The following is a 25938-nucleotide window of genomic DNA, read 5'->3' on the forward strand; positions in this document are numbered from 1 at the left end:
TTTTTGGGTTGAGCTTCCGTCTCAAGGCTTTTTTCACACAATTAAAAACACAAAAGCAATAAGTGTGTTTAAAAGATTAAAGCCATGGTGAAGACTCATTTATCCAGCTGGGAAAGACTGCTGGAACAAAAATACCTTTGACTCTTTCCAGGAAGTGCAGATAATGAGTGTTTGTTGTATCTTGAGGGGAAAGCTATTCCATACAACAGCAGCAGCCACACTAAAAGCTCTGCTCAGAGTTTCTGCAGAGCAGGCTTCTAAGATCTTTGGAACTTGCAAGAGAAACTCTCCTGCAGACCACAGCCACCTACCAGGTGTATAAGGGATAAGGCAGTCTCTCGGGTAACCTGGTCCCAAGTTGTACAGGAACTTTTACGTCAGTATCAACACCTTGAACTTGGCTCGTTAGCAAACTGACAGTGATGAAAACCCCGTAAGCCAGGCAAATATGCTGGTGGACGTTTCCCCAACAAGCAACCAAGTCACCGTGTTCTGCACCAGCAGAAGTGCCCAGATACAGAATGTTTAACTTAATCTGGTGAAGCTGGGGATGCCTTTGTTCATGTGGTTTCAGATCTCTTGAGACATCCATGAGAGCTAGAAATTTTGTTCTTTTCCTTAGAAGCTGGTGAGGATGGCATGCTTTGTGTAACCTACCTAGGAGCATTTTAAGAAAGTGATCGAACTGCATCAAAGCCAGGCATACAGTCCTTTCTGAGCCAACCACTTCTGTGTTGCAAAACATGGGAAGGGGGGGGGAAGAGAGTCCCACACTTTATGAAGAAATTGCACAATTCGCAAGTAAGTCCCCAATTAGCTGCCCACACAACTAACCTTTTGTGTTCCTAAAGCCTACTTTCCCTACAATGGAGCCACTTGTAAAGCCAAACGCTCAAGTCTCAGCTGCAAGAAGAATGGGGGCAGGAAATCCCTAAGCAAACCATGAATTGCAGCCAAAGTTAAACAAAAGTTCAGGATAGACAGAAACATCCTTCTTTGTAGCAAGAAAAAAGCCCCAAACAAAAAACTTTATTGGTACTGATTTCCAAATGCTGAGGATTGCACAGAACAAGAGACATAGTAATAATCATAATAATAAATGGAAGGAGGTGGGGGAAAAACTCCAGATGTTTTGGACTACCACCTCATCAGCCCCCATCCCAAACATGAGGACAGCACTAGTCTTGGAAAGGCTGCTGTAGAGGAACGGCTTAGGAGGCAATCTATTTGAGAGTTCTCTTGCGCAAGTCCTGCTGAAGCGGAATGGCGCTGAGCATTGCTGTTCTGGAATGAGGCCCTCTGCTCAAAGGGCTCATTTGAAGGCGTTGATCAAGGGGACCCCCCGTGCAGGGAGCTCCTGGTGCAGCTGGCGGAAGAGCATGGCACACTGGTTCCTCTCCTGGGCCTTGCCAAGGCTGTGGAACAGCCTGGCCTGGAGATAAAGGACATCCCGGAGCTGCTCCTTACAGTCCACCTTAGCAAAATAGGCTTTGGCTTCGTTGAGGTTCAGGATAGCTGATTCCAGAGCTGTCGAAAAAGAGCAAATGTTTTCTGCTTAAACATTTGTCTGTTTGTTCCATAAAATCCGTATATTGCCCAACTGTTAAAAAAACCCACACACCCTCAAAGATTAAACAGTGAAATATATTAAAATACAGTTGATTAAATAGATTATAAAGCCAGCTGCCTATCTGGGCCTTCAGGATTCTGCCTGAACCAAGCCTCCACCAGCCATGCCTCTCCTTGGCCCTGCTCTGTCCCCTTCCCATATCACTTCCCTGGCTGGACTGTGTCCCTGGGCGGAGGATGGTGTGTGTACCCACTGCTGGAAGCCGCCCCCAAAGGTCTGCCCATGAAGGCCTGTCCCTCTTCGGCTGAGTCCTCCCACCTGCAATATATCATTTCACTCACATGCCTATGGAATAGAGAGGAGCAGCAACACGGAAAGTTCTTACCTTCCGCCTTCTTCTGAGGCGGGTAGGAGGCAGCAGAGGCGACCTGGCACTTGGCCACCAGGAAGATGGCGGCTCCTTTGTCCAGCACTGCCCCGTGAGCCAGGATGGGCTCTATCGCCATGTGCAAAATGCTCAGCGCTTGCTCGGGAATGCCAAGGATTAGCTGGAAAGGAAGCGGGAGACCCCAGACGTTAGGCAGAGATCATCACCTGCTGGTTTAGATTTTGCTTTGCTGAGTTAGGTACAGTATTGTGTAGAAGTTAAAACGGGGTTTGGGGAACTTGTGACTCTCCCAGATGTGAGTGGACTACAATTCCCACCATCCCCAATGGCTGGCTGTGCTGGCTGGGACTGATGGGATTTGGAGTCCCAACTGCATCTGGAGGGCACTATGTTGGTGAACGGCTGCTTTAGATCTCACATCCCAGGGTCATTCACGAAGTCCAACTACAGGACACTGAAATAAATGCCTATTATCCCCCCCACCCATTTTATTATAATTATTATAGATTATTTATACATAAAAATATATATTATATATTTATTTACAGATGAAAATAAGAACCCCTGAAAACATAGATAGAACAATCATTTAAAAACAATTAAACATAGATAGATGTAAAACTATACAAACATATAAAATCTAATAAACTTATATGCATATGTAAGTTCTACCATTTCTTTTTGTGCATCGAATTTTGAACTGCAAGTCTCTTGGGGCAAGGGGCTGTCCCCTTACAGCACACTGATAGAACTGCATAAAGGAGCAGGAAGAACAAAGCAGGTACTGCTTGCACCTGTGCCAAATATACCTGGGAGAAAGCCAAGTTGAGGATGGTTTCAGAGGCCAAGTACTGGAGGCGATATTCCTGGGATAGAGCCAGTGCCTGGAGCAGGACGGGAAGAGCTATTGTATGGCACAGAGACCTCCAATAGAGCTCAGCAATGGACAGGAGGACACTAAGTCATGCAGGGGGGAGCAAGGAAAGAAATACAACAGTGTATGTAAGTAGGGGAGCGAGAAAACCCAACTCTTAGGAACGTAGGAAGCTACTGCCTATCAAGTTAGACCACTGGTCCCAATTGTCAAGTATGGCAGCAGTGGCTCTCCAGGGTTTCATAGAGCCACAGAATTTTAGAGTTGGAAGGGGCCCAAAGGGTCATGGAGTCCAACCTGCTACAATGCAGAAAATACAGTCAAAGAATCGCTGACAGATGGCCCATCCAACCTCTGCTTAAAAACCTCCAATGAAAGAGTCTACAAATTCCAAGGCAGTCCATTCCACTGTCGAACAGCTCTTACCAGCAGAAAGTTCTTCCTGAGGTTTAGTTGGAATCTTTTTTGCAGCTTGAAGCCATTGGTTCGGGTCCCACCTTCTGGAGCAGGAGAAAACAAGCTTGCTCCATCCTCCATGAGAGATATCACCTCTCCTCTTCTCCAGGCTAAACATACCCAATTCCCTCAACTGTTCCTCATAAGGCTTGGTTTCCAGACCCTTGAGCATCCTGGTCACCCTCCTTTACATACCTTCCAGCTTCTCAGCTGGGAAACTGTGGTGCCCAGAACTGGACACAGGACTCCAGGTTGGGTCTAAGGCAGGATAGAGCGGTGCTATTACTTCCCTCGATCTAGACCAGTGCTTCACAAACCTGGGTCCCCAGCCATGTTGGCCTGCAGCTCCCATCATCCTTGATCACTGGTCCAGCTAGCTAGGGATGATGGGAGTTGTAGTCCAACAACAGCTGGGGACCCACATTTGAGAAGCACTGGTCTAGACACTATACTTTCAGAGGGGAGACATACTTATTCCTACCTAGGGATGCTGGGAACAGAATCCGGGACCTTCTGCCTACAAAGCAGGTGCTTTACTACTGAGCCACAGCCCCGGCCCAGCACTTGAAGCTGGTTTTATAGCCCCACCTTTTCTTGCAGGAAACAGAGAGAATAAAACAGAGGAAGCCATGCGAAAGGAAGCACACTACACAATATCTGAAGTGATTTACAACCAGAATAAAATTAAAATTAAAATGCACAAGCATTTTATTCTTATTTTTAAAATAAATTATATTTATTAAGTCTGAAGTGATTTACAAGCAGAGTAAATAAAAAATTTAAAATAAATACATGAGCAGGTTTATAATGTAATCCAAATACTACCATGCAGCCACTGGTGCTGCCCAAATGCCAGGAAAGCAAAATATTATTTGTTAGTGCTGAAATGAGGGCTGCCCGGATACCAGGTGGGCCTCCCTGGGGAGAGCATTCTGCACGCGGGGAGCTGCTACAGGAACATACCTGCCAAGTTCCTGCCTGAAAAATAGGGGATTGGACTGGAAGTAGCAGACCGGAAGTAGCGCTGCTGCCATTTTGGAACTGGGCGGAGCATGCTCAGAAGTGACTTTTGATGCTGCTCTGCCCAGTTCCAAAATGGCCGCCGCACCAGAAGTCACGCTGCAGCCATTTTGGAACTGGGCAGAGCAGCATCAAAAGTCGCTTCTGAGCATGCTCCGCCCAGTTCCAAAATGACCACCGCGCCAGAATAAACCGGGGAAAAAACAAAAAAAATCAGTTTTTCCGGCTGGGAACAGCTGGAAAAACGGGGTTTTCCCGGGGAATACGGGAGACTTGGCAGCTATGTACAGGAAAGTCCTGTGAGCTTCCCCCAGGCCCACAAAAGAGAGAGGGGCCACCCATGCAAGAGGCCCACCAGGACCCTCAGCCTCACCCAACAGCTGCAGGGCTCTTAGAAGGCCCCCCAGGAAACTCGCCTTGGGAGCAACCAGCAGCTCAATGCTTACCTGATCACCATCTCGGTGTTCTTAATTTTCTGGCAGTGAATCAAGAGCTTCTGCAGGAGTTTGTGCGCCTCAGACATTTGATTCTGTGCTTTAAGCAGGATGGCTTTTCTGGAAGACAGAATCCCAGGAGCCCCCAAAATGCAGTCTGAAGCATGTCCAATTTGCAGTGATTTCAAGTGCTCAAAATCTCTTTGCTCAAAATCAAAGGGATGTCAAAGTGCTTATTTTTGGCTGGATCAAGCGTAAGATTTTATTTACTTGTATCCCACATTTTAGCGCCTTACAGTCACCAACCACTAAATAAACAAATAAACAAATAAATAAATAAATAAATTCCTCATGTTCTTTTAAAAATTTCTGAGAATTTAAATTTCTGTGGTTTAATTTACGTTTACAATTTTGTATAGTCTGTTTTTTTTATCATAGTATGCAGCTTTTTATCATGGTAAGCAGCTTTGAGACCTAGATGATGAAAAGCAGGATATAATTTTTCAAAATAAAATACAGACTTCTAATAGTTTAATTCGAAGAATGGATTGCAATGAAGTGTAAATAGTTTCTGATGCAACCCTAATGCAGGGGCTCCCAAACTGTGGTCTGCAAGTTTCATTCAGATGGTCCATGGTGTGTCCACATTATATGTTCATAGTGATTTTTAATTGCATTTTAATTGTTTCTTTTATTCTTATTTATTTTATTCCTTAAATTTATATATGTACTGCCCTTCATCCAAGGATGCGTTTACAGTATAAAAACACAAAAATTAATAACATAATAACAAACAGATAACCCCTCTCCCACCAACACATCTGAAAGGTCATAGAACTCAGCAAGGCAAAAGTCACCTCGCCATGGCAAGAGCCAACTGGCATTGGGCAAGAGACTTTTCAGAAAGGGGGAGTTAGAAATGATTAAGTTTTCCCTGTATTTATGGGCTCACGGGTGGCATCCTGCCCTAACCAGAGCATTCACACTGCGGGCCCAGAGCAGCATGGTATGCAGAATGCAGCTTGCTCAGATGCTGCGGAGGGAGGGGGGCATGCAGAAGGCCAGGAAGGCCCAGGCTCAATCTTTGGTAGCACCAACATTTTACAAAGGATTGGGTGGCAAGCGAGGAAAGACTGCCTGAGCTCCAGAAGAGCTGCTGCCAGCCAGAGAAGACAATACTTAGCTAGGTAGAACTGGAAGGTATGGACAGAGGAAGCTGCCTTATACAAAGCCCAGACCCTTGCTCCATCTAGCTGTCATATATGCACTGACTGGCAGCAGCTCTCCAGGGTTTCCCACAGGGGTCTTGTGCAGTTTCACCTGGAGACGCCAGGGATTGAACCTGGAACCTTCTGCATGCTCTGCCACGGATGTGTGGCCTTGCCTATAGGAAATAAGGAAGCATCCTAGTTATGTTTCTCTCTCTTCTTTAAAGAAGCAATTTTTTCCAAGCTCTTAGGGCTGTACAATGGGTAGTGAAACATCCAGCACTGGCAGTCCATGTACTCAATGGCTGAGGGCCAATGAGGCTTTTCCCAACTCAAGCGGTAAAGCATTACTAATGTATGTACAAAATGTCTTATGTATATTTTTATTTTCTACAGTGTAACAGTGGGAAAAGCTAGCACAGGTAGAAAGAAAGAAAGAAAGAAAGAAAGAGGAATACAATGCCTTATCCTACAGGCATTTTAATCCCATGTTAATGCTAATCCTGTTTCAAAGGGACATCAGAAGAGGCCCTTGTTCCTGCAGGTTTGTGATCTCTTACCTGTAAACCCCCTCGGTGCTACTCAGGGCTGTAATCCCAGCCACAAGGGAGCCAGCGACATGGTACTTGCCATCGTTCATAGCTCTGTCAAACTGGATTTTCTGGTCAAACAGCATCCACAGCTGGACAAAAACATTTCCGGATCAGGTTAAAAAGAAACAGGGCAGGCGTCTTACTTATCATAAATACATGACATGCCAACATCGTATATGTATATATTTCACAGAGGTACCAACATTTCAGGTGCTGCTTTCTTTAGCCTGACACAAATCGAAGGGTGCTGTAGCCAAGATGGCTACGAAAGAACCCAGAGGATGGGGTGCTTGCTTTAGCAGAATGGGTCAGGTAATGTTGTCCTCCAAGATGCAGTCATCTGGTGTTACTGGTGTCACGTCCATGCATCTGGAAATCCTTTCTGACATTCCTGGATCAGGTGCATCTCTTTTTCCAGTTCACTCATCCCTGCAGTCCCCTCCCCGTCCATTTACTGAAGGGAGTCTTTTGTCCAAGTCCTTTGCTTAAACATGTGCTGCGTGTAAAAGGACTTCCTCTTGCCTACCCTGAATCTCATGCCAATCACCTTCCTTGGAGGACCAAGGAGAGGAGAAGAAGAAAAACTGTTCTTTCTTCACACCATGCATAACGGCATCACTTGCCGCCTTATCTCTAAACCAGGGCAAAGGAAACTGTGGTTCCTCCAGATGTGGCTGGATTGCACCTCTCACCTTCCCTGAGCACTGGCCATGCTGGCAGGGGCTGGAGGGAGATGGGAGTCCTACAGCATCGGGGAGGCATAATGTTAGCCTTTTTTTCATCAGGTGAATTGCTCCATATCCCTGAACACATTTTGGGTAGGGTTTTACTTTTCACCTTTTTTTGCTCGTCTTTCCCCAGTTGTACATTAGCCTTTTTGAGATGTGGGAACCAGAGCTATTTTCACTCAAGTCTGCAGAGAGCTTCCTCCAGGTGCAGCATGAGAATTTAAGAGGTTAAGAAGCCCCCCCCCCAAAAAAATCTTGGACACAGCACTGTTCAGAATGCTACCCAAAGCAAGCTGAGAGTTCCTCCTCCTCCTCCTCCTCCTCCTCCTCCTCCTCCTCCTCCTCCTCCTCCTCCTCCTCCTCTTCTTCTTCTTCTTCTTCTTCTTCTTCTTCTTCTTCTTCTTCTTCTTCTTCTTCTTCTTCTTCTTCTTCTTCTTCTTCTTCTTCTTCTTCTTCTTCTTCATCCCTATGTCATAAAAAAGACAAGTCTCTGCTCCCAAGGAGCTTACAGTCCAAACACTGGGACTCACCTGTGCATGCTGACTGTTGGGAGGAAATCTCTCTTTTAGGTGCTTCAGTATTTCAGAGGCTGCTGTAAAATAGCCCTGACACAAACAAACACAAAAAGACAAGACTGAAGTACATGTTCATGAAATTGGTTCTCAAAATAGAAACCTTGATGTCTAGAGGAACTCCAAGAAAAATATATAATTTGGGGAACAATCCTGCTAAGGATAAGTGCTTTTAAGTCACATTTATTTCAACAGAAGTGAGAACTCTCTCACTTAAAGAGCCCTAACAGAATTTGCCTTTGACTGGACTTTATCCTTGACTATTTATTTGATTTCTTTTTTATTTCCTAACGTGCCTTTTTGCCATGGTGCACAAAGCAGTTTACAAGAAAAACAGAAAAATTATATAATATACCCCAAAATGAAACAGTCTGAAAATAAATAACTGATTAACACACCATTAAAACAGCAACCTCTTGCAGATTATCAGCAAATAACTGATTTTAAGAGCAGGTTTGGTATTTCCCCCTTTTCATAGTATGGCCTACTTTGTCAGATGCAGAAATGGAAAATTTAAAATGGTTCTACCCAAGCAGGAGCTGTAGAACCTTCTGGAACCTGAGAACTATTCTCCATTAGACACACTTTTTCAGGTGGAACCCCAAAAGCACATCATGGCTATACTTGGGCAGTCATGGAAAGCTATCAAAAATACGACATTGCATGAGTATCCAACCACAGAGTTCACTTGACAAGGGGACTCCACGATGGGCAAGTGTCATCAATTTGGTGAAGCCAAGGTGGTGATCTGATGGGAGCTGCTCTTTCCCAGAATGGGAAACTGAGAGCCCAGCCTCATCTTGGAAGTGGGCACCATCCATTGTTGTCCTGCATGGACTGTGCAACAGCTAAATTGATTGGTGGGCGGGATAGTAGTGGCACAAGGAGAAAAAGCAACCCTACTGGATGAGGTGGGAAAGGGGGTGGGGCCTAGGGATGATTGAAAAGGCTTGGAAGTCTGACAAACAAGGGCGGCAAGCGAGCATGCTTGCAGCAGATTCAGACAATACCCTGAGTATAGATTATTAGACATTATCTTAGGGCTGCCATATGTCCCGACAACATTTGGGCTCAACAACTTTCGGGGTGTCCTGGTTTTTACTTTTTGAAATATGACAACCCTACATTATCTATACTTATAGCAGCCCCCATTCACCAAATGACCATAGGGTGGATTACAAGGCCATCACAACTAATATCAAAACAAGACTTTTATTAAAATTGTAATATTAAAAACCACAGAACAAAGCAATGACAATATTAACAGAACAGCAAAAGGCTGGTGAAAAAGGCTGAGCAGTGAGGAGAAGCCCAGGGGGTGACAGACATTCCTAAGCCTCTGAGGCTTTGGCACATCTTGTCCTCTCTCGTCCAGGAGCTAAAAGCTGGAGCAAAAGCTCTCTCTAGCAGCAAAGGTGTGTCTTTCGAGGGCTAAAGACAGCCAGAAACTTGCTCTCCTAGTTTAAAAGCCAAATTTCTCCTTGGTCTTCCCAGGCTGTCAAGAACCTTTAGCACCAAGGTGCTGCTTCAGGGGAAGAGTGACCTCTCCCTCCAGCCTCCAGGAAGAAAAAGAACTGCCAGTTATAGAGCAAATGACTGTGTGGAACCAGAGCATGCAGTCACTCACACACACACACACACACACACACACACCACCCACCTGCTCTGCGTGTAGTTCTGCCAGGTGGCACAGCACCACAGCAAACGATTCAGTGTTGTTCTGCTGCACACCCACATTCACGGCCTCCAGGCTGTTCATGGTCAGCAACATCTGGGCCTGTTGGAGGGCCATGGTGCTAAGGCAAGAGGAAGATTTGAGTGCTGAAGGATGCTAGCCACAGACCCAGCACCTCGGGCTATGTGCAGAAGCATCTCATGTACTTTGCAATAAAAAATAAAATAAAATCATTTGCCAGCAAAATATAAAATAATTTTGCTTTGCATGTTCCCCCCTTTTTTGCAGAGTTTATTTCAGTTCTGCCTGTTGTGGGTGTGACAGAGAAACTTTGTAGGGATGAATCCCTGCTTCTGACAGCTGGAGATCTTCTCCAGCATTCCCTCAAACTGCTGAGGTTTAGTAGGGACGAGTGAGATCTGCAACAGAATGTTGCAGCATGTGCTGCTGCTGCTCAGTGCTCTTGGATACTCCATCCCACCCACCTGGGCCAAATTAGTCAGCATTCCATCACCACTGAGCATGCTCAGTTCTTTGGGACTTCCCTGTAGGTTCACTGGATCTTCTTCTGGCAAAGTCAAGTTGTACATATACTGAATAAAATAAGTTGGACTGAGCTGTTTTTTGGCTTCTGTCACCTGAAGCTGTTTCCCCCCTGCAGCATGTAGGCCTGCTGCGCAGCCCTGGCGCAGCCTACGGCAAGAGGGAGACATCATGCAACAGGGAGCAGACGAAGCCTCTGGGGCCACAAACTATATTCAGATTTTTGGTACTTCTGCAGCTGATGGGGTTCTGCCAAGCCTGCTGGTCAATCTTTCCTGTGCATGAGTGGTGCCACAATGGTTACATAGGCAGCAGCACTCACAGCTTGAACACTGGAAATAGAAGGAATGGTTGCCCACAAGCTTCCAGGGTTTTAGAATTTTTATTTTGGCTCCCACCCATTTTAGAAACTTTTGTTTTTAACTGACAGCAAAGATTATCAGGAAGCCTAAGTCTGTGGCCAATACAGAGCAGAATCAGGGAACGTGGCAGGGAGGAGGTACAAGCGGATGGATAAGTGTCTGCTCTACCTGCGACCGTACAGTCTCCAAATGGCCGTCTTCTGAGCAATGCTGATGTCAATGAGTTCGGACAGGCTGTGTTTCCAGTGCAAGAGGTCGGAGTCCTTTAAGGCGCCCATTAGTTTGTTGGCAGTCTTCCCCGCAAAAGCTCTTTGCTGAACCAAGGACTGGATCCCCAGGGAAGCTAAATACTATGAGAAAGAAACAAAATAAACAAAGTCACAGAATTTGGAAAAGGGAAGCAATTAGTCAACGAGAGCCCCAAGCAAACAACAAGAGCCAAGCTCACAGGGCCAGAGTTTGGAGAAGGGATGCAGCTCAGCGGCAGAGTGCCTGCAGGAAGTCCCCAAGTTTAGTCCCTGGCATCTCCAAGGACAAGGTGTGTTTGGGGGAGCAACCGGGAACAGGGTGCTTTTGGGTGTGTCACCCCCGTTACAGAATCTTCTCCCTAGGGAGGGCTGCAGCCCAGCATCCAATGTATTTTTTAAAAAAGGGAAATCTGCTGTGAATGCCCTTTACAGTTGTAAAAACTGCAGTTTTATTTATTGCTAACAGCCCTTAACACATTTAATCCAATGGCTGTGTAAAACGGTTATAATGACAAAGGAATGGATAAATAAGGGTGGGAGAGACATACCGGCAATCCAAAATAGACAGCTTTCTTCACAGAGTGCTCCAAGAGCACACAGCTGTCAGTCCTTTTCTGCTCCAAGATGTACAGCCAGCTCTGGAAAGTGAAGAGTTAAGGGGGGGGGGAAATGAATGAACAACATTGTTGCATAATAGTTTAAATCAGTCTTCCCTGACTTGGTGGCTTCTAGATGCTTAGGAGTACAGCATGTGCTGGCTAGAGCCAATGGGAGATGTACCAGTAGTCCAAAACATTAGGACACCAGGTTGGGGAAGGCTGGTCCACAGACATAATAGAGGAGCAGTAGATTCTCTCCTTTTATAGATGCCTGCAAACTGCCTTTCAGGAGTCAAGCATGCCAAAAGTGAGCCTCACATTAAGAACGGATGCCAGAGGACCACAAATCAATGGGACCCACAAAGTTATGGTCATAGGTTTTGACCGTGGTTGATGCTACTTCTGGCTGTTTCACAGCTTTAAAGTTTTTTATTCTGCCATTGAGGCTGGCATCTTCTATCTCAGATTGGTGCCATTAAAGGGGAAGGAAAACCTATAAAAGCCAAGGCATTTGCCAGTAAAGATTTGAGAACAGAGTTTAAACCCCTACAGGCGTTTAAGCTCCCAGCGCAATGTTCAAATGGTTAAGGAATACAGATTAAGCAAAAGAAAGCTTTTACACAGCCATACTTGTTATGGCCAGAGCCAGCTAGAAGCAAAGAATCAGCTTTAAAACCTAACAAGTCAATTGTTTTTTTTTGTTTCCTTTTTTAAACTAGATGAAACATGGGCTGGATGGAAACAACAGATCGTAATTTTAAGTCATTTAGTAAAAACCAGCCAAGACCTGCAGCCTGTCCGATCCTCAGAGTTTATGGCAAACAGGAACAGCATCTGTGAAGGCCAGTAATGGAAAGGAAGTGAGCCACAGTTCTGTCACACCAGCCAAAAGCTTCCATCATCTTACCAGGCAATGCTGCAGGCAGACGTGATCATTGGACTCCTGAGCGATCCGGATAGCTTCCTGAAGGGCTAGCTCAGCCTGCTGGCTACAGTCAAAGGAAACACAGAGGTAGCCAAGAATCTATTCAAGCACTCATCCAACAATGAGATGTTACAGGCAGGGAGGTGGAAAAACCCAGGGATCTGGTATGAGTAGGGCCTCGAACTGCCAGGGTCCAAAAAGACCATATCCCATTTTTTATTCCCCACCCCTACCAGTGGACTCCAGGGTTAGCAATAAGTAGAATCTTGATGCTACGAGCTGGGGGGTGGGGGGTGGGAAGCACTTCTAATCCACAGTACACTCTGGGACCTTTGCACGGAAATGCAACCACAGTGCAAGGGATCAGCTCCAGAAGGCAGAAAAAGCAGTGGTAGCAACAGCAGCTGGGAAAATAGGCCAAGGTACCGGCTGGATATGTCTGTGTGGAGATCAGCATAAAGAGAGAGAAGACAATCCTTCTTCCCCCACTGGCACGCTAAGGTCCCTTCTTCTCCCTCCTTGGCTCATTAAAAAAGTGGCTGGCTCTCAAGTCTTGCTGGGGGGCTCGGGGGGTGAGTTGTACATTGTGTTTTAGAGAAACGTTCAGTCTCAGTTGATTCATTTTCAGCACAGCAAGGAAATGAACAAGTGAGTGAGATAACCACCTCATTTGTGTTAAAAACGTTTCATCCATTACTGGAATGTCAAAGTTCAGGACACATCCTTAATCAAAGCAATCCTGTCAGTTTCAATTTATTTGTATAACCACATTTCATATCAATTTTTTGATATTATTGAATGAAACAGTGAGTTTGGGTTGTATCCAGCTAGGCCATGCTCACTGTGGACCCACAGACATCAAAGGAGTCAAGTCAAAGTATATTTATTTAATGGGCCCATTCAAAGGCTGACTTCACTGAACAAATCCTGTTACTATGTTTCCCTCCATTAAAATGCTGGTGATGATTTTCTTTCGAATTTCCAATTACTATTTTATTCTTTACCATCATCTTATCACTACAATTTTTAGTTTATTTTGTTTTCTTTGTTTGCAGTTACCATTCGAATCCCCGCAACGGGGTGAGCTCCGGTTGCTTGGTCCCAGGTTGTGCCAACCTAGCAGTTCGAAAGCACGTCAAAGTGCAAGTAGATAAATAGGTACTGCTACAGTAGGAAGGTAAAAGGCGTTTCTATGTGCTGCTCTGGTTCGCCAGAAGCGGCTTTGTCATGCTGGCCACATGACCTGGAAGCTGTACGCCGGCTCCCTCGGCCAATAATGCGAGATGAGCGCGCAACCCCAGAGTCGGTCACGACTGGACCTAATAGTCAAGGGGTTCCTTTACCTTTACCTTACCATTACTGCTAAGGAAGGGAACTGTAAAAGAGACTACCATATTGCATACCTGACCTCCCTGGAACCCCCGTGCAAACATCCTTACCTTCTGAAGGTGGCATGCTGAGAGGGCCTTCTTCCCCTCCCCAAAAAGGCAGAGAGCGTTTAAGTTACCAGGCAAGTGCCGCTCAGCAAGGGGGCCCTGGGATGCCCTTGTGAGATCTTGCGGGGCCATCTTGAGTTCACATGAGATCTCTCAGAGGGAAAGAAGCAATGTGGCAGATGGGGGGGGAGAAGATCTCATGCCAATTTGTGCAGCAGGAGGAACACGAAGCAACTCACTAGTGACCAAAGCGGCAGTGCAGCGCAGCCAAGTTGAGCGCTGCATATCTCAGGCTCCGCCCGCAGCCTTCATCGCCGTTGCTTTTGCTTTCTGCGCCAGTGAGAATCAAGCGGTCAAAGTAGTGAAGGAGACTGTGCGTTGAACTGAAGACATCTTGGACCCGAAGGCCATTCAAGTAGCTTAAATAATGCTGGAAGTGAAAACAGCAGCAAACAGCAGCTTGTGAGTGATCAGAGGCAACTGCAATGGCCACATTGAACAAAGATTTAGTGCACAGTAATTTGGTGAAAGGTTGTGAGGGGGTCACCCAATGATAAATCTAGGGGCCATGAGGCCAAGAATCTGGTGGGCTAATTTCAAACCACATTACTTTCCACTTTCTTTATCACTGCGGTCGCCAGCCACGTGCTCCTCTTTTTCATAGAATCATAGAGTTGGAAGAGACCACAAGGGCCATCCAGTTCAAGCCCCTGCCAAGCAGGAAACACCATCAAAGCATTCCTGACATATGGCTGTCAAGCCTCTGCTTAAAGACATCCAAAGAAGGAGACTCCACCACACTCCTTGGCAGCAAATTCCACTGTCAAACAGCTCTTACTGTCAGGAAGTTCTTCCTAATGTTTAGGTGGAATCTTCTTTCTTGTAGCTTGAACCCATTGCTCCGTGTCCGCTTCTCTGGAGCAGCAGAAAACAACCTTTCACACTCTTCTATATGACATCCTTTTATATATTTGAACATGGCTATCATATAACCCCTTAACCTTCTCTTCTCCAGGCTAAACATACCCAGCTCCCTAAGCCGTTCCTCATAAGGCATCGTTTCCAGGCCTTTGACCATTTTGGTTGCCCTCTTCTGGACACGTTCCAGCTTGTCAGTATCCTTCTTGAACTGTGGTGCCCAGAACTGGACACAGTACTCCAGGTGAGGTCTGACCAGAGCAGAATACAGTGGTACTATTACTTCCCTTGATCTAGATGCTATACTCCTATTGATGCAGCCCAGAATTCCATTGGCTTTTTTAGCTGCTGCATCACACTGTTGACTCATGTCAAGTTTGTGGTCTACCAAGACTCCTAGATCCTTTTCATATGTACTGCTCTCCAGCCAGGTGTCACCCATCCTGTATTCGTGCCTTTCATTTGTTTTTGCCCAAGTGTAGTACTTTACATTTCTCCCTGTTAAATTTCATTGTTTGCTTTGGGCCCAGTTGTCTAATCTGTTAAGGTCATTTTGAAGTGTGATCCTGTACTCTGGGGTATTAGTCACCCCTCCCAATTTGGTGTCAGCTGCAAACTTGCTCAAATGCCCTCAAGCCCATCATCCAAGTCATTGATAAAGATGTTGAATAAGACTGGGCCCAAGACAGAACCCTGTGGCACCCCACTAGTCACTTCTCTCCAGGATGAAGAGGAGCCATTGATGAGCACCCTTTGGGTTCAGTCAGTAAGCCAGTTACAAATCCACTGAATGGTAGCATTGTCTAGCCCTTTACAATGGTAGCATCGTCTAGCTTCTTTACAAGAATATCATGGGGCACCTTGTCAAAGGCCTTGCTGAAATCAAGATAGGCTATATCCACAGCATTTCCTTCATCTACCAGGCTTGTAATTCTGTCAAAAAATGAGATCAGATTAGTCTGACATGACCTATTTGTCAGAAACCTATGCTGACTTTTAGTGATCACAGCATTCCTTTCTAAGTGCTCACAGACCATTTGCTTAATGATCTGCTCTAGAATCTTTCCTGGTATTGATGTTAGGCTGACTGGGCGGTAATTGTTTGGGTCCTTGAAAATAGGGACAACATTTGCCCTCCTCCAGTCTGCTGGGACTTCGCCTGTTCTCCAGGAGTTCTCAAAGATTATTGCCAGTGGTTCTGAAATCACCTCTGCCAGTTCTTTTAATACTCTTGGATGTAGTTCATCTGGCCCTGGAGACTTGAATACATCTAAACTAGCCAAGTATTCTTGTACTACCTCCTTACTTGTTCGGGGCTGTGTTTCCCCTGCTGAATCATCTGCTCCATATTCTTCAGGTCGGGCAATGTTTTCCTTTTTGGAGAAGACTGAGGCAAAGAAGGTATTGAGGAGTTCTGCCCTTTCTCTGTCCCCTGTTCGCATTTCACCATCTTCTCCTCTAAGTGACGCCACTGTTTCCTTGTTCTTCCATTTGCTACGGACATACCCATAAAAGCCCTTTTTGTTGCTTTTAACCTCTCTAGCAAGCCTGAGTTCATTCTGTGCTTTAGCTTTTCTGACTTTGTCTCTACACGTGCTGGCTATTTGTTTGAATTCCTCTCTGGTGGCTATTTGTCTGAATTCCTCTCTGCCCATTCCCTCTTTCTCAATTCCCCCCCTCCCCGCTTCCTTCAGCATTCTGTACCAATTCCCATTGCTTTCCTAGGTGCCCTACCTTTCCTGGCTGCTAATATTTTGACACATTCTTCTTTTCTGTATGCCTTCCTTTAGAAACAAGGCACCTCAACCAACGACAGCTCTGCTGCCTGACCTGCCTAGGGCATACTAGCTCAGCCAATGATGGTCAGAGATGTCACTAAAACTGTTACCAGTGCTACAAACACCAAACTGCTGAGTGTGCTACAGTACAGATTACACCAGACTGCCTAGGTGGGGGTGGTGGAACCAAACCAAACTTACCGCTTCAGCAAAATCTGGGTTAAATTTTAACAAGCTGTTCAACTCCTTTTGCAAAGATGCTGGGGAGAGAGCTTTGGTCTCGTCATTTTTCAATAAAGATGCCTGGAAATAAATTAAAAACCTGTCACTTGAGCAAGCAGACAAAGACAAGCATGAATTTACTGGGATTAAAAACCATTTAATTTTATTATCACCACAGCAACAGAATCCCTTCCATATCAGGAAGAAAAAGGTGGTTGACAGCATGTTTACAAATTACCATGGAGAGATTTAGTCAAAGCTTCGTTAGGCTACACTCAAAAGAGAGGCTCTTGCTAATTTGATTATGAGGGATGAAAAGCGGGCTTAAGGGATTCAAGCAAGAATGGCTCTCAAACATACCTTTCATTCTAGCATCCAGATGTCAATGCAAATGAACAAAGGCTGGGATCCAAAGCCCTTTGAAATTTTCAATCATATCAACAATATATTTTATTTTTAGAATCGTTTCAGAATTCCAGCTGAGTGAATAGGTATTAAGGTGTGGGGAAACAGGACAGACCTCACATGCCATTTTAAAGAAATTAAGAATGGAGCATGCAAATGTGTCTGGGGATAGCCAAGTGCCACCATGCAAAAGCCCCCCTCCCCAGAAGCCACACCTTTGGCTCACCCAATTGGCAGGTTTAAGATTAACTATTAACAAACCTGTTGAGAGAGGAAGTATTCTGCTTGCTTCTGTGACAGCGGGCCATTGCAGGATATTTCTTCCTCCCTTGAGACAGAGCAAAAGACCCACTGTGAAATTCCTTCAGAATTCTAGGCCTGCTAATAATTACAAGACTACCTTACCCCAAGGCTACCAAAGAGGCTGAAATGGCTTTTCAATATGCTCAGCCTATTGAATCATAAATGAAGAAGTCCAGGGGGTCAAACGCTAATTCTGGCCTGAACCACTCACACGCTCATTTTCAGCCCCTCATTTGCAGTATGGCTGTAATATCGACAACCTCCATGTCTTCCCAGGGTTGTTGTAAAAAAGATTGAGATAATGTGCCTTAAGGAGTGGGGGAGGTGGAAAATGAGCTCAGAGATACAACATGTTTTGCATGAGGAAGATCCTAGATTCAATTCCTGGCATTTTCTGTTAGAAGGATCTAGTCACAGGTGATGGGAGAGACCTTTTCTCTAGATTCTGGATGGATTTGCTGTGCCAATTAATAGTTCCTCGTTATCTTGGGGAAAAAGGGACAAGTGAGGTATCGCTGGGTTCTGTCCTGGGCCTGTTGCTGTCCAATACCATGACTTGGGGGAAGGAATTGAAGGGATGCTCATCAAATGTGCATATAACACAAAGCTGGGAGGGGTAGCTAATGCCACAGAAGACAGAATTGGGATTCAAAATGGCCTTAACAGATTGGAGAACTGGGCCCAAACTAACAAAATGCATTTCAATTGGGACAAATGTAAGGTTCTACACTTGGGCAGGAAGAACCAGCTGCACAAATATAAGATGGGCGATAATCTGGCCTACCAGTAGCACCTGTGAAAAGGATCTAGGGGTCTTAGTAGACCACAAGCTTCACGTGAGTCAACAGTGTGATGCAGCAGCAAAAAGGGTTAATGCTATTCTAGGCTGCATTAACTGAAGTCACGTCTAACGTTCTAATCAAGGGAAATTATAGTCCTGCTCTATTCTCCCTTGGTCAGACCACAGCTGGAGTACTGTGTCCAGTTCTGGGCACCACAATTTAAGAAGCATGTGGACGAGCTGGCAACCAAGGTGATCAAGGGTCTGGAAACCAAGCCTAATGAGGAACAGTTGAAGGAATTGGGTATGTTTAGTCTGAGTGTGAGATGAGATATGATAGCCATCTTCAAATATCTAAAGGGCTATCACATGGAAGATGCAGCAAGCTTGTTTTCTTCCGCTCTGGAGGGTACGACCTGAACAAATTACAAGAAAGAAGATTCCAACTAAACACCAGGAAGAACTTTCTGACAGTAAGAGCTGTTTGACGGTGGAAAAGACTCCCATGAGAGGTGGTTGACTCTCCTTCCTTGGAGATTTTAAAGCAGAGATTGGATGGCCATTTGTCATGTACGATTTAGTTGAAATTCCTGCACTGCAGGGGGTTGGACTAGATGACCCTCAGAATCCCTTTCAACTGTACAATCTTGTGATTCATATGGCTGTGCTGGCAGCAGCTGATGAGAACTGTAGCCTAAGACATCTGGGAGGACATCAAGCTGACAAAAGCTGCTGGAAGAATTTATTTATCTAAGCAGGGCAGAGACAAGTTTTAGAAACAAATCTTAGAAGCTTACCTGAGGGGCCCATCAAATTCATCTTTCTCCATCTTCCCTTCCAGCTCCCCACAGTGGGTCAGTTCCATCTCAGTCTCGTCTCCTCCGCTTTTCTTCTCATCATTTTGGAAGTACTGCTGAAGAGCCGTGTAAAGCTTGTACACTTGGCTGAACGAGAGCTTGTTGTATGCCAGGATCATGTGACGCAGGAACAAGCCTACAGAGAGAGGGGGGTGGGATCCGTTCCTTGGAATGTATATGAGTGTATTAAGATGTCTTGATCTCCCTCATATCTTGCAGTACCCACTCACACCACTATGGGGAGCCAGTCCTTATAACCATAAAGGTACTGTAAAGGTAAAGCTAAAGGGACCATTAGGTCCACTCGTGACCGACTCTGGGGTTGCGGCGCTCATCTCGCTTTATTGGCCAAGGGAGCCAATATATAAAATCTAATAAATAAATAAATAAATAAATAAATAAATAAATAAATATCAACTTAAGGTAAAGGTAAAGGGACCCCTGACCATTAGGTCCAGTCGTGACCAACTCTGGGGTTGCGCGCTCATCTCGCATTATTGGCCAAGGGAGCCGGCGTACAGCTTCCAGGTCATGTGGCCAGCATGACAAAACTGCTTCTGGTGAACCAGAGCAGCACACTGAAACACCATTTACCTTCCCGCTGTAGTGGTACCTATTTATCTACTTGCACTTTGACGTGCTTTCGAACTGCTAGGTTGGCAGGAGCTGGGACCAAGCAACGGGAGCTCACCCCATCGCGGGGATTCAAACCGCCAACCTTCTGATTGGCAAGCCCTAGGCTCTGTGGTTTAACCCTGGCAGTTAAGTCCAGTCACAAACGACTATGGGGTTGCGGTGCTCATCCCGCTTCACAGGCCAAGGGAGCCCGTATTTGTCCGCAGACAGTTTTTCTGGGTCATGTGGCCAGCATGACTAAGCCACTTCTGGCGAAACCAGAGCAGCGCATGGAAATGCCATTTACCTTCCGGCCAGAGCGGTACCTATTTATCCACTGGCGTGCTTTTGAACTGCTAGGTTGGCAGGAGCTGAGACAGAGCAACGGGAGCTCACCCCGTCGCGGGAGTTTGAACCACCAACCTTCTCATCGGCAAGCCCAAGAGGCTCAGTAGTTTAGACCACACGCTATTTTTTAAAAAAATCACATGCCCAAATAAACTCTTTTTGCACTCTGGATGAATGATGCAACTTAAGCAAAGCAAATCCATCTTGTTTTGCATAGCTTGTTCTGGTCATTAATAGTGGTTAGGAGCTCAGTGACTCACTTAACATGCAACTCCAATAACTAGAAACCATATTCAACCAAAGAATTGGCTTCTGAGATTTTAGCTAACATTCCCCATCCACTTTTCTGTATATCCTCACAGGCATAAGGATCAGAAACTAGTACAGACTCAACTCACACAGAACTGAATTCTTTGCTCTCCAGTTTTCCTTTACTCCCACAGACTTTCAGCAAATGTATAAACTCACCAATTCCTTTCTGACCTCTCTGCTAGCCACTCCTTTTATAGAAGAGTTTCGCAAAGACAGTAAAGAATTCTCAGATCGCCTCATCTCAAACCAAAAGGCTTCGTTTTCCTCTTTCTCCCTCACACAGTTTCCTCCATGGTCTCCACTAGTGAAAACATAAGTGAAAGGCTGCTTCTCACCTTACAAAAATTGGCACACTGAAGTCACCAATCAAAACCATGTTTTGTGCAACGCACAGGTATTGGGGAAACTGCAGCTTGCTGGAGTTTTAAAAAACTATTATCTGTGCAAAATATCATCAGATGTGATAAGCTACACGTATGACTCTTTGTAATGTTAGAAACAGCTTTAAGTTGAAAATATGAGGAAAGTGAGAGAAGCCCTGCTTTCTTTCCCCTGCCCAGGAAGAAGAGGTGTGCAATGTGGACCCAGGACTCTGGCAGCCCTTAAGGATAAAGAGAAGCTCTCCAAGGTGTTTATATAATAAATGATACAGTACCTACAACGCTGGTTTTGTGAACTTCTGGTTCTGTTCCACTGAATGCCTCCGAAAGATCATCAAAGAATTGTTCCATATCTTTCAACTCCCCTCCTGCCATTAGCTTTATTCTGCAAGTGATACCACCACACAGATAGTCAGATTATGAGTCCATCCAGCCCAGTACTGCCTACTCACATTGGCTGAAGCTCTCCAGGAGTCTCAGGCAGAGGCCCTTCCCATCACTTGCTACCTGATCATCTCAACTGGAGATGTCCTGGACTGAACCTGGGACCTTCTGCATGCAAACCATATGACAGTCCACCCAGCTATTATCCCCAAAGAATAATGTGGGGAAAGGGGCAGCATTCATTTAGAAAGTGGCATTAAAATTAGATCACTCTGGAATTTCATTATTATTAGAGCAGGGCCAGAAACAGACTCGGTTAAAAACAACCAGCTCAACAATCTGTATAATTTTCTGTGTATACAGAGCACTTGGACAAGGATACTAAAATACTAGAAATGACACCATTACACCATGCTACTCTGTTAGCTTTTTTTGAGTTTTATAGGTAGACAAGTTCTCCACACCTTTAAACTCTATAAGCAAGCACTTGCAAAGAGAGCTTTAGGTTGTTTTTTTTAAAAAAAGTTTCAAATAAATGACTTAAAACAAAAACAAAAACTAGGTGTTATACAAATCTGTAGCCAGGATCCAAAGAACTACATAATTAACTCTATTATTAGAACTTTTTAAACAGCATTCTGAAAGTGAGTGACTTCCAAAGCAATTTGTAATATGACATGAGGGCAGTGATGTCTGTTTTCCCAAGACCATCCCACAGAACATGTGCCTACCAGAACCCTCAGAGTAACTATTTAGCTCCTCAACAGTATGTCATTTTCTCCCAACAGTGGCCAAAATAAATTTTATAAGTCAATGTTCCATTCCTTATTTTCATTTGCCCAAGGGGTGATGATTCTGGGCGAGGGGATTTCAGCTGGAACGTATGTTGCGTGACTCCCCTCCCAGAAGGCTTCTCTATAAAGTTTATACAAAGTCCTATATAAACAAATGCAACTGCTTCAAATTTTTAAAGAACGGGATATAAGCAATGTCTGGAGTAAGCTAAACCCATAATACATATTCATAGTGAGTTCTAAATTCCAAGTGCCTATTCTGATGCAGCCATTCTTGCATTAATTAGTATTTATTGTTGTTTATTAATCGCCTTCTAAAAATGTCCCAATTCAATGTAGAAACTATAATAAAAACAGTTAAAAACAACAGATTACTTTAAATACAATACAAAATTAATACATATGGCAGAGACCTATTCATTCAACTGGGACAGCTTGAGAGAGTGGGGGGATGTCGGGGCTTGCCAGACTTTTTTGGCACTTGGCCCTTTAAGTAGGCCTCACTCCACACCAACAGGCAATGACTCCTGAGGAGACCATAACTGGACATTGTCTGGAGACTCCAGCTGTGGTAGGGGGTAGGAGCACTTTCCATTAGCTGTCTGGTGGAAGAGAGGTATCCCTATTGCTGTGCCTTACGCAGAATGAAGGGGGGGGGGTATAAAAAGCCTTAGAGAGAGGGATGAATGTCCAGAGGAGGGAATAGGCTGGATGTTGGGAATCTCATTCCACCCTTTGCTGCAGATATGTGGATTGTTGCATGTCACATGTCTGTTTACATTACAGCACAGATTGCTGGCATGAGCGGAACTTCTGCTCGGTATTGCCTTTGTTTTTAGTCTCTTTCTGAAAAGAACGGAAAGAAGAGAAACCATGTTTTCCTTTGTCCTGATTTATGTATAATAAATGCGTAGTTTAGTACCGTGTCCACGTCTCAAGCCTCATCTGTTGTGCAGTTTACACTGCTGAGTAATGTGTGCTCAAGTATGCTCTGCAGCTTGAGTCACAGACACATGTTGGGGAGCAGAGGTCGATGGATCTCCATAGCAGCAAAGCTGAGAGGGGAGATGCTCCAGCTGGGGTCGAGCCAGCTGGCTTTTCACCCCCCGATTCCGACATCTAGGTTATGGGCCTAAACAAGGCGCTTCCATAGAGATTGGATATGATTCTTGCTTCCCCACTAGAAGCTGTCCTCAGGCTGGGTCTAGACAGACCCCCACCCCACAACACCTGGAGAGGCATAGAAGCCCTCAATTTAAGCCTGCCAAGAGTATTGCGGCAGAATAACCCTGCCCCCTGTTGGAGAAGAGCCTCCCCTGGAACCCTTAGGCAGCTCTAAGATCTGACTTGCTGGGAGTGGAATGAACTAGAAAAGGGAGAGGGAGACTTGGACACTCTGAAGAAAGAACTACGCTCAAACAGACCCCTGGAAGAAGAGGCATCATCAAACTTGGGGAAACCCCTCACACCCATAGTTTGCAGAAGTACACCTGCACATGATGGGGGATGGGAGGGGGGAACCCTAAGGTGGGGGGAACTAAAAAGCAGTCCAAACATTGAGCATGCTGAGTGGCCATGCAATATTGACTATTAAGGGCAGAGGGAGAGACAGGAAACTGGGATGGAGGATTGATAGAATAGAGTTTCCTGGAAAATGGCATTGTTGACTTACTGCATATTGAACCAGAACATTCTGCACTGCCCTTTGGTTTGCCCACTTGTTTAAGCAGTCACATTACTCTGTTTCGGGTTACTTAGACAATGCGAACTTTAGATCAAAAGTTACTAAACCTACTACTACGTCAATTTGTCATGCCCTTAACTACATACTTGTTTAATTCTGCTTGAAAAGTATTCAGAGTTAAGATTAAAAACTCTCATCTCAATTACGTTTATGGAAAGAACAAATGAACTTACCTTATTTGAACAGAACTCGCTAAGTGAGGGCAGCATTCTTCAATAGCTTTAATCAAGCGAGACAGTGTCATATCAGGCCCCTAAATAAAGCACATGGAGAAACACAAAATAGTTAACAGCTATTTCTAGATGAATACAAAAGTAATCTGTACCGGTCCCAACATCTATAGCCATCTTTACTACTACAGGAAAGAATGTGCCCAACTTTGCGTGTTGCACTTGCACTACAATAATTCCCAAGCTGGGTAATGAAGGGAAGAAAAATAATGAATAGCCCCCTATGCATCCAAAGAACCCTACTGAAACTCCACCTTTCTTGCAAGTATTAAAGGTGCAGCAGCCCTGTCTTCTTCACCTGGTCACTCTGGCACTACCATCAAAGGCAGTCCTACTCCCAATGCTCATTCACTGTATCTCCAGTGAAGACAGGCCAGAAAACATAAGAACAGAATAGCACTGTCAAAGCTAAACAAAGGAAAACCCTGACACCTCTAGTTAAACCTAACCTACCTCAAAGTAAAAAAATTCCTTCAGTAGCACCTTAAAGACCAACTAAGTTTTTAGTTTGGTATGAGCTTTCATGTGCATGCTTCTGATGAAGTGTGCATGCACACGAAAGCTCATACCAAAATTAAAACTTAGTTGGTCTTTAAGGTGCTACTGAAGGAATTTTTTTTATTTTGTTTCGACTCAGACCAACACGGCTACCTACCTGTAACTACCTCAAAGTGTTGTTGTGAGGCTGAAATGGGGGGGGGGCATGCACACCACCTTGAGATCCTTGGAAGATGAAGGTGGTATATCAATGCAATGAACCAGCAAACAAACAAATAACAAACCATAAGCTTTCGCCGACGACAGTCCGCATGGGCATGAATCTGATGCCCCCGTGTATGTGTGTGTGTTGGATAATAAACGGCGAGGAGAGAGAGGAATTAAGTGCATAAGGTACAGAGCTAATCCCGCGTCTGACAGCGTGGCCACTCGCCCCAGTGCTGCCGTCGGCGGTCGACAATGGCCCCGCACCCTCCGGGCGACGATACCCTCCCACTTCCCGACGCCCTGCTCCACCTGCAGCAGAGGAAGCAGCAGACGGTTGAGCCGCCGCCTCTCGAGCAGGCTGAGGTGCGGCCCGGCCCGTCCCAGCTCGCCGATCAGCACCAGCAGCGCCATCTTGTACGGAGTGACCCAGTCCTTGATGCCGAAGACATTGGCGTGCACCACCCCGTTGGTCATCATGGGGTTGAAGTACAGGCTCTCGTGCACACTGGCCATAGCGGCGCTCCGCTCCCGCCCAGCCGCCCGGTCCAAGCTCAGCGGCGGACAGAGACGCACGCGCGCTACGCAAACGCCGCCGTCACCCGGGCAACCGCGCCTTAGTCCCGAGCCACCCCATCGCGAAAAGCCCAGGAACCCTCGCGCGCTCCACTTCGGAGCCAATCAGAGCGCGGCTCCGGTACGGCGTACTTCTGGGTTGAAGTGGAAACGCGGGGCGCGATGTGAAAGGTTCCGCGTTGGTTTGGTTCCATGTCAGGGGAAAAGGTAGGGTATAAAAATAAATATACAGTCATACCTCGGTTTAAGAACGCTTCGGTTTGAGTACTTTCAGTTTAAGTACTCCGCGAACCCGTCTGGAACGGATTAATCCACTTTCCATTACTTTCAATGGGAAAGTTCACTTCAGGTTAAGTACGCTTCAGGTTAAGAACAGACTTCCGGAACCAATTGTGTACTTAAACCGAGGTACCACTGTAAAACCATAACAGGGCTGTACTGGCTTGGTCATTTACACAGAATGGAAGAGTTAGCCGCTAGCCGCTAGGCAAACCAATTATGCATTACAGTACAACTGTCTACAAACATGACATGAAGGTGGGCAACAACAGCAACCCCGCCTGTGCTAATCTTTTGCAGACAACAGCAGTGCCTTGAGACAGGCATTCAAGTCGTGCATCCACGGCAGTGACCAAAGGAGGAATGACCGCTGCAAGGAGCGCAGTGAAGAAGAAATGCCATGCTGCATCAGCACCAGCACAACCAGATACAGTACCTTCATCTGCCCCAGCTAAGGTTGCCACCCGTCTTATATGATACAGAATTGTCCTGTATTTCAGTGTAAAATTCTAGGTCCTGTATTGAATCAATATAGGTCCTGTATTGAATCAATACAGGACAGTTTTCTGCTCTGCTGTGAGCTCTCTCTCTCTCTGCCCTAACTTGGGGGAGAGAGAGGACCTGAAATACAGAACAAAACTGTATCAATACAGGACGTAGCATTTTACATTGAAATACA

General features: G+C 45.4%; 1 protein-coding gene across 1 annotated transcript; it reads right to left on the reverse strand.

The window, feature by feature from the left end:
* Positions 1-1012: 1012 nt before the first annotated feature.
* On the reverse strand, positions 1013-25049 carry ANAPC5 (anaphase promoting complex subunit 5). Its single transcript, XM_035098828.2, has 17 exons — positions 24717-25049; positions 23646-23725; positions 20826-20935; positions 18836-19031; positions 17216-17282; positions 16529-16630; positions 13871-14061; positions 12178-12259; positions 11220-11309; positions 10592-10773; positions 9504-9639; positions 7802-7876; positions 6511-6632; positions 4755-4862; positions 2768-2915; positions 1956-2118; positions 1013-1527 (listed from the first exon to the last, which is right to left on the reverse strand). The coding sequence occupies exons 1-17, from the start codon at positions 24918-24920 to the stop codon at positions 1313-1315; spliced, it is 2271 nt and encodes a 756-aa protein (XP_034954719.2). The 5' UTR covers positions 24921-25049; the 3' UTR covers positions 1013-1312.
* Between the last annotated feature and the right edge of the window lie 889 nt (positions 25050-25938).

Source organism: Zootoca vivipara, chromosome 17, assembly GCF_963506605.1.
Source record: "Zootoca vivipara chromosome 17, rZooViv1.1, whole genome shotgun sequence".
NCBI classification, from domain to species: Eukaryota; Metazoa; Chordata; class Lepidosauria; order Squamata; family Lacertidae; genus Zootoca; species Zootoca vivipara.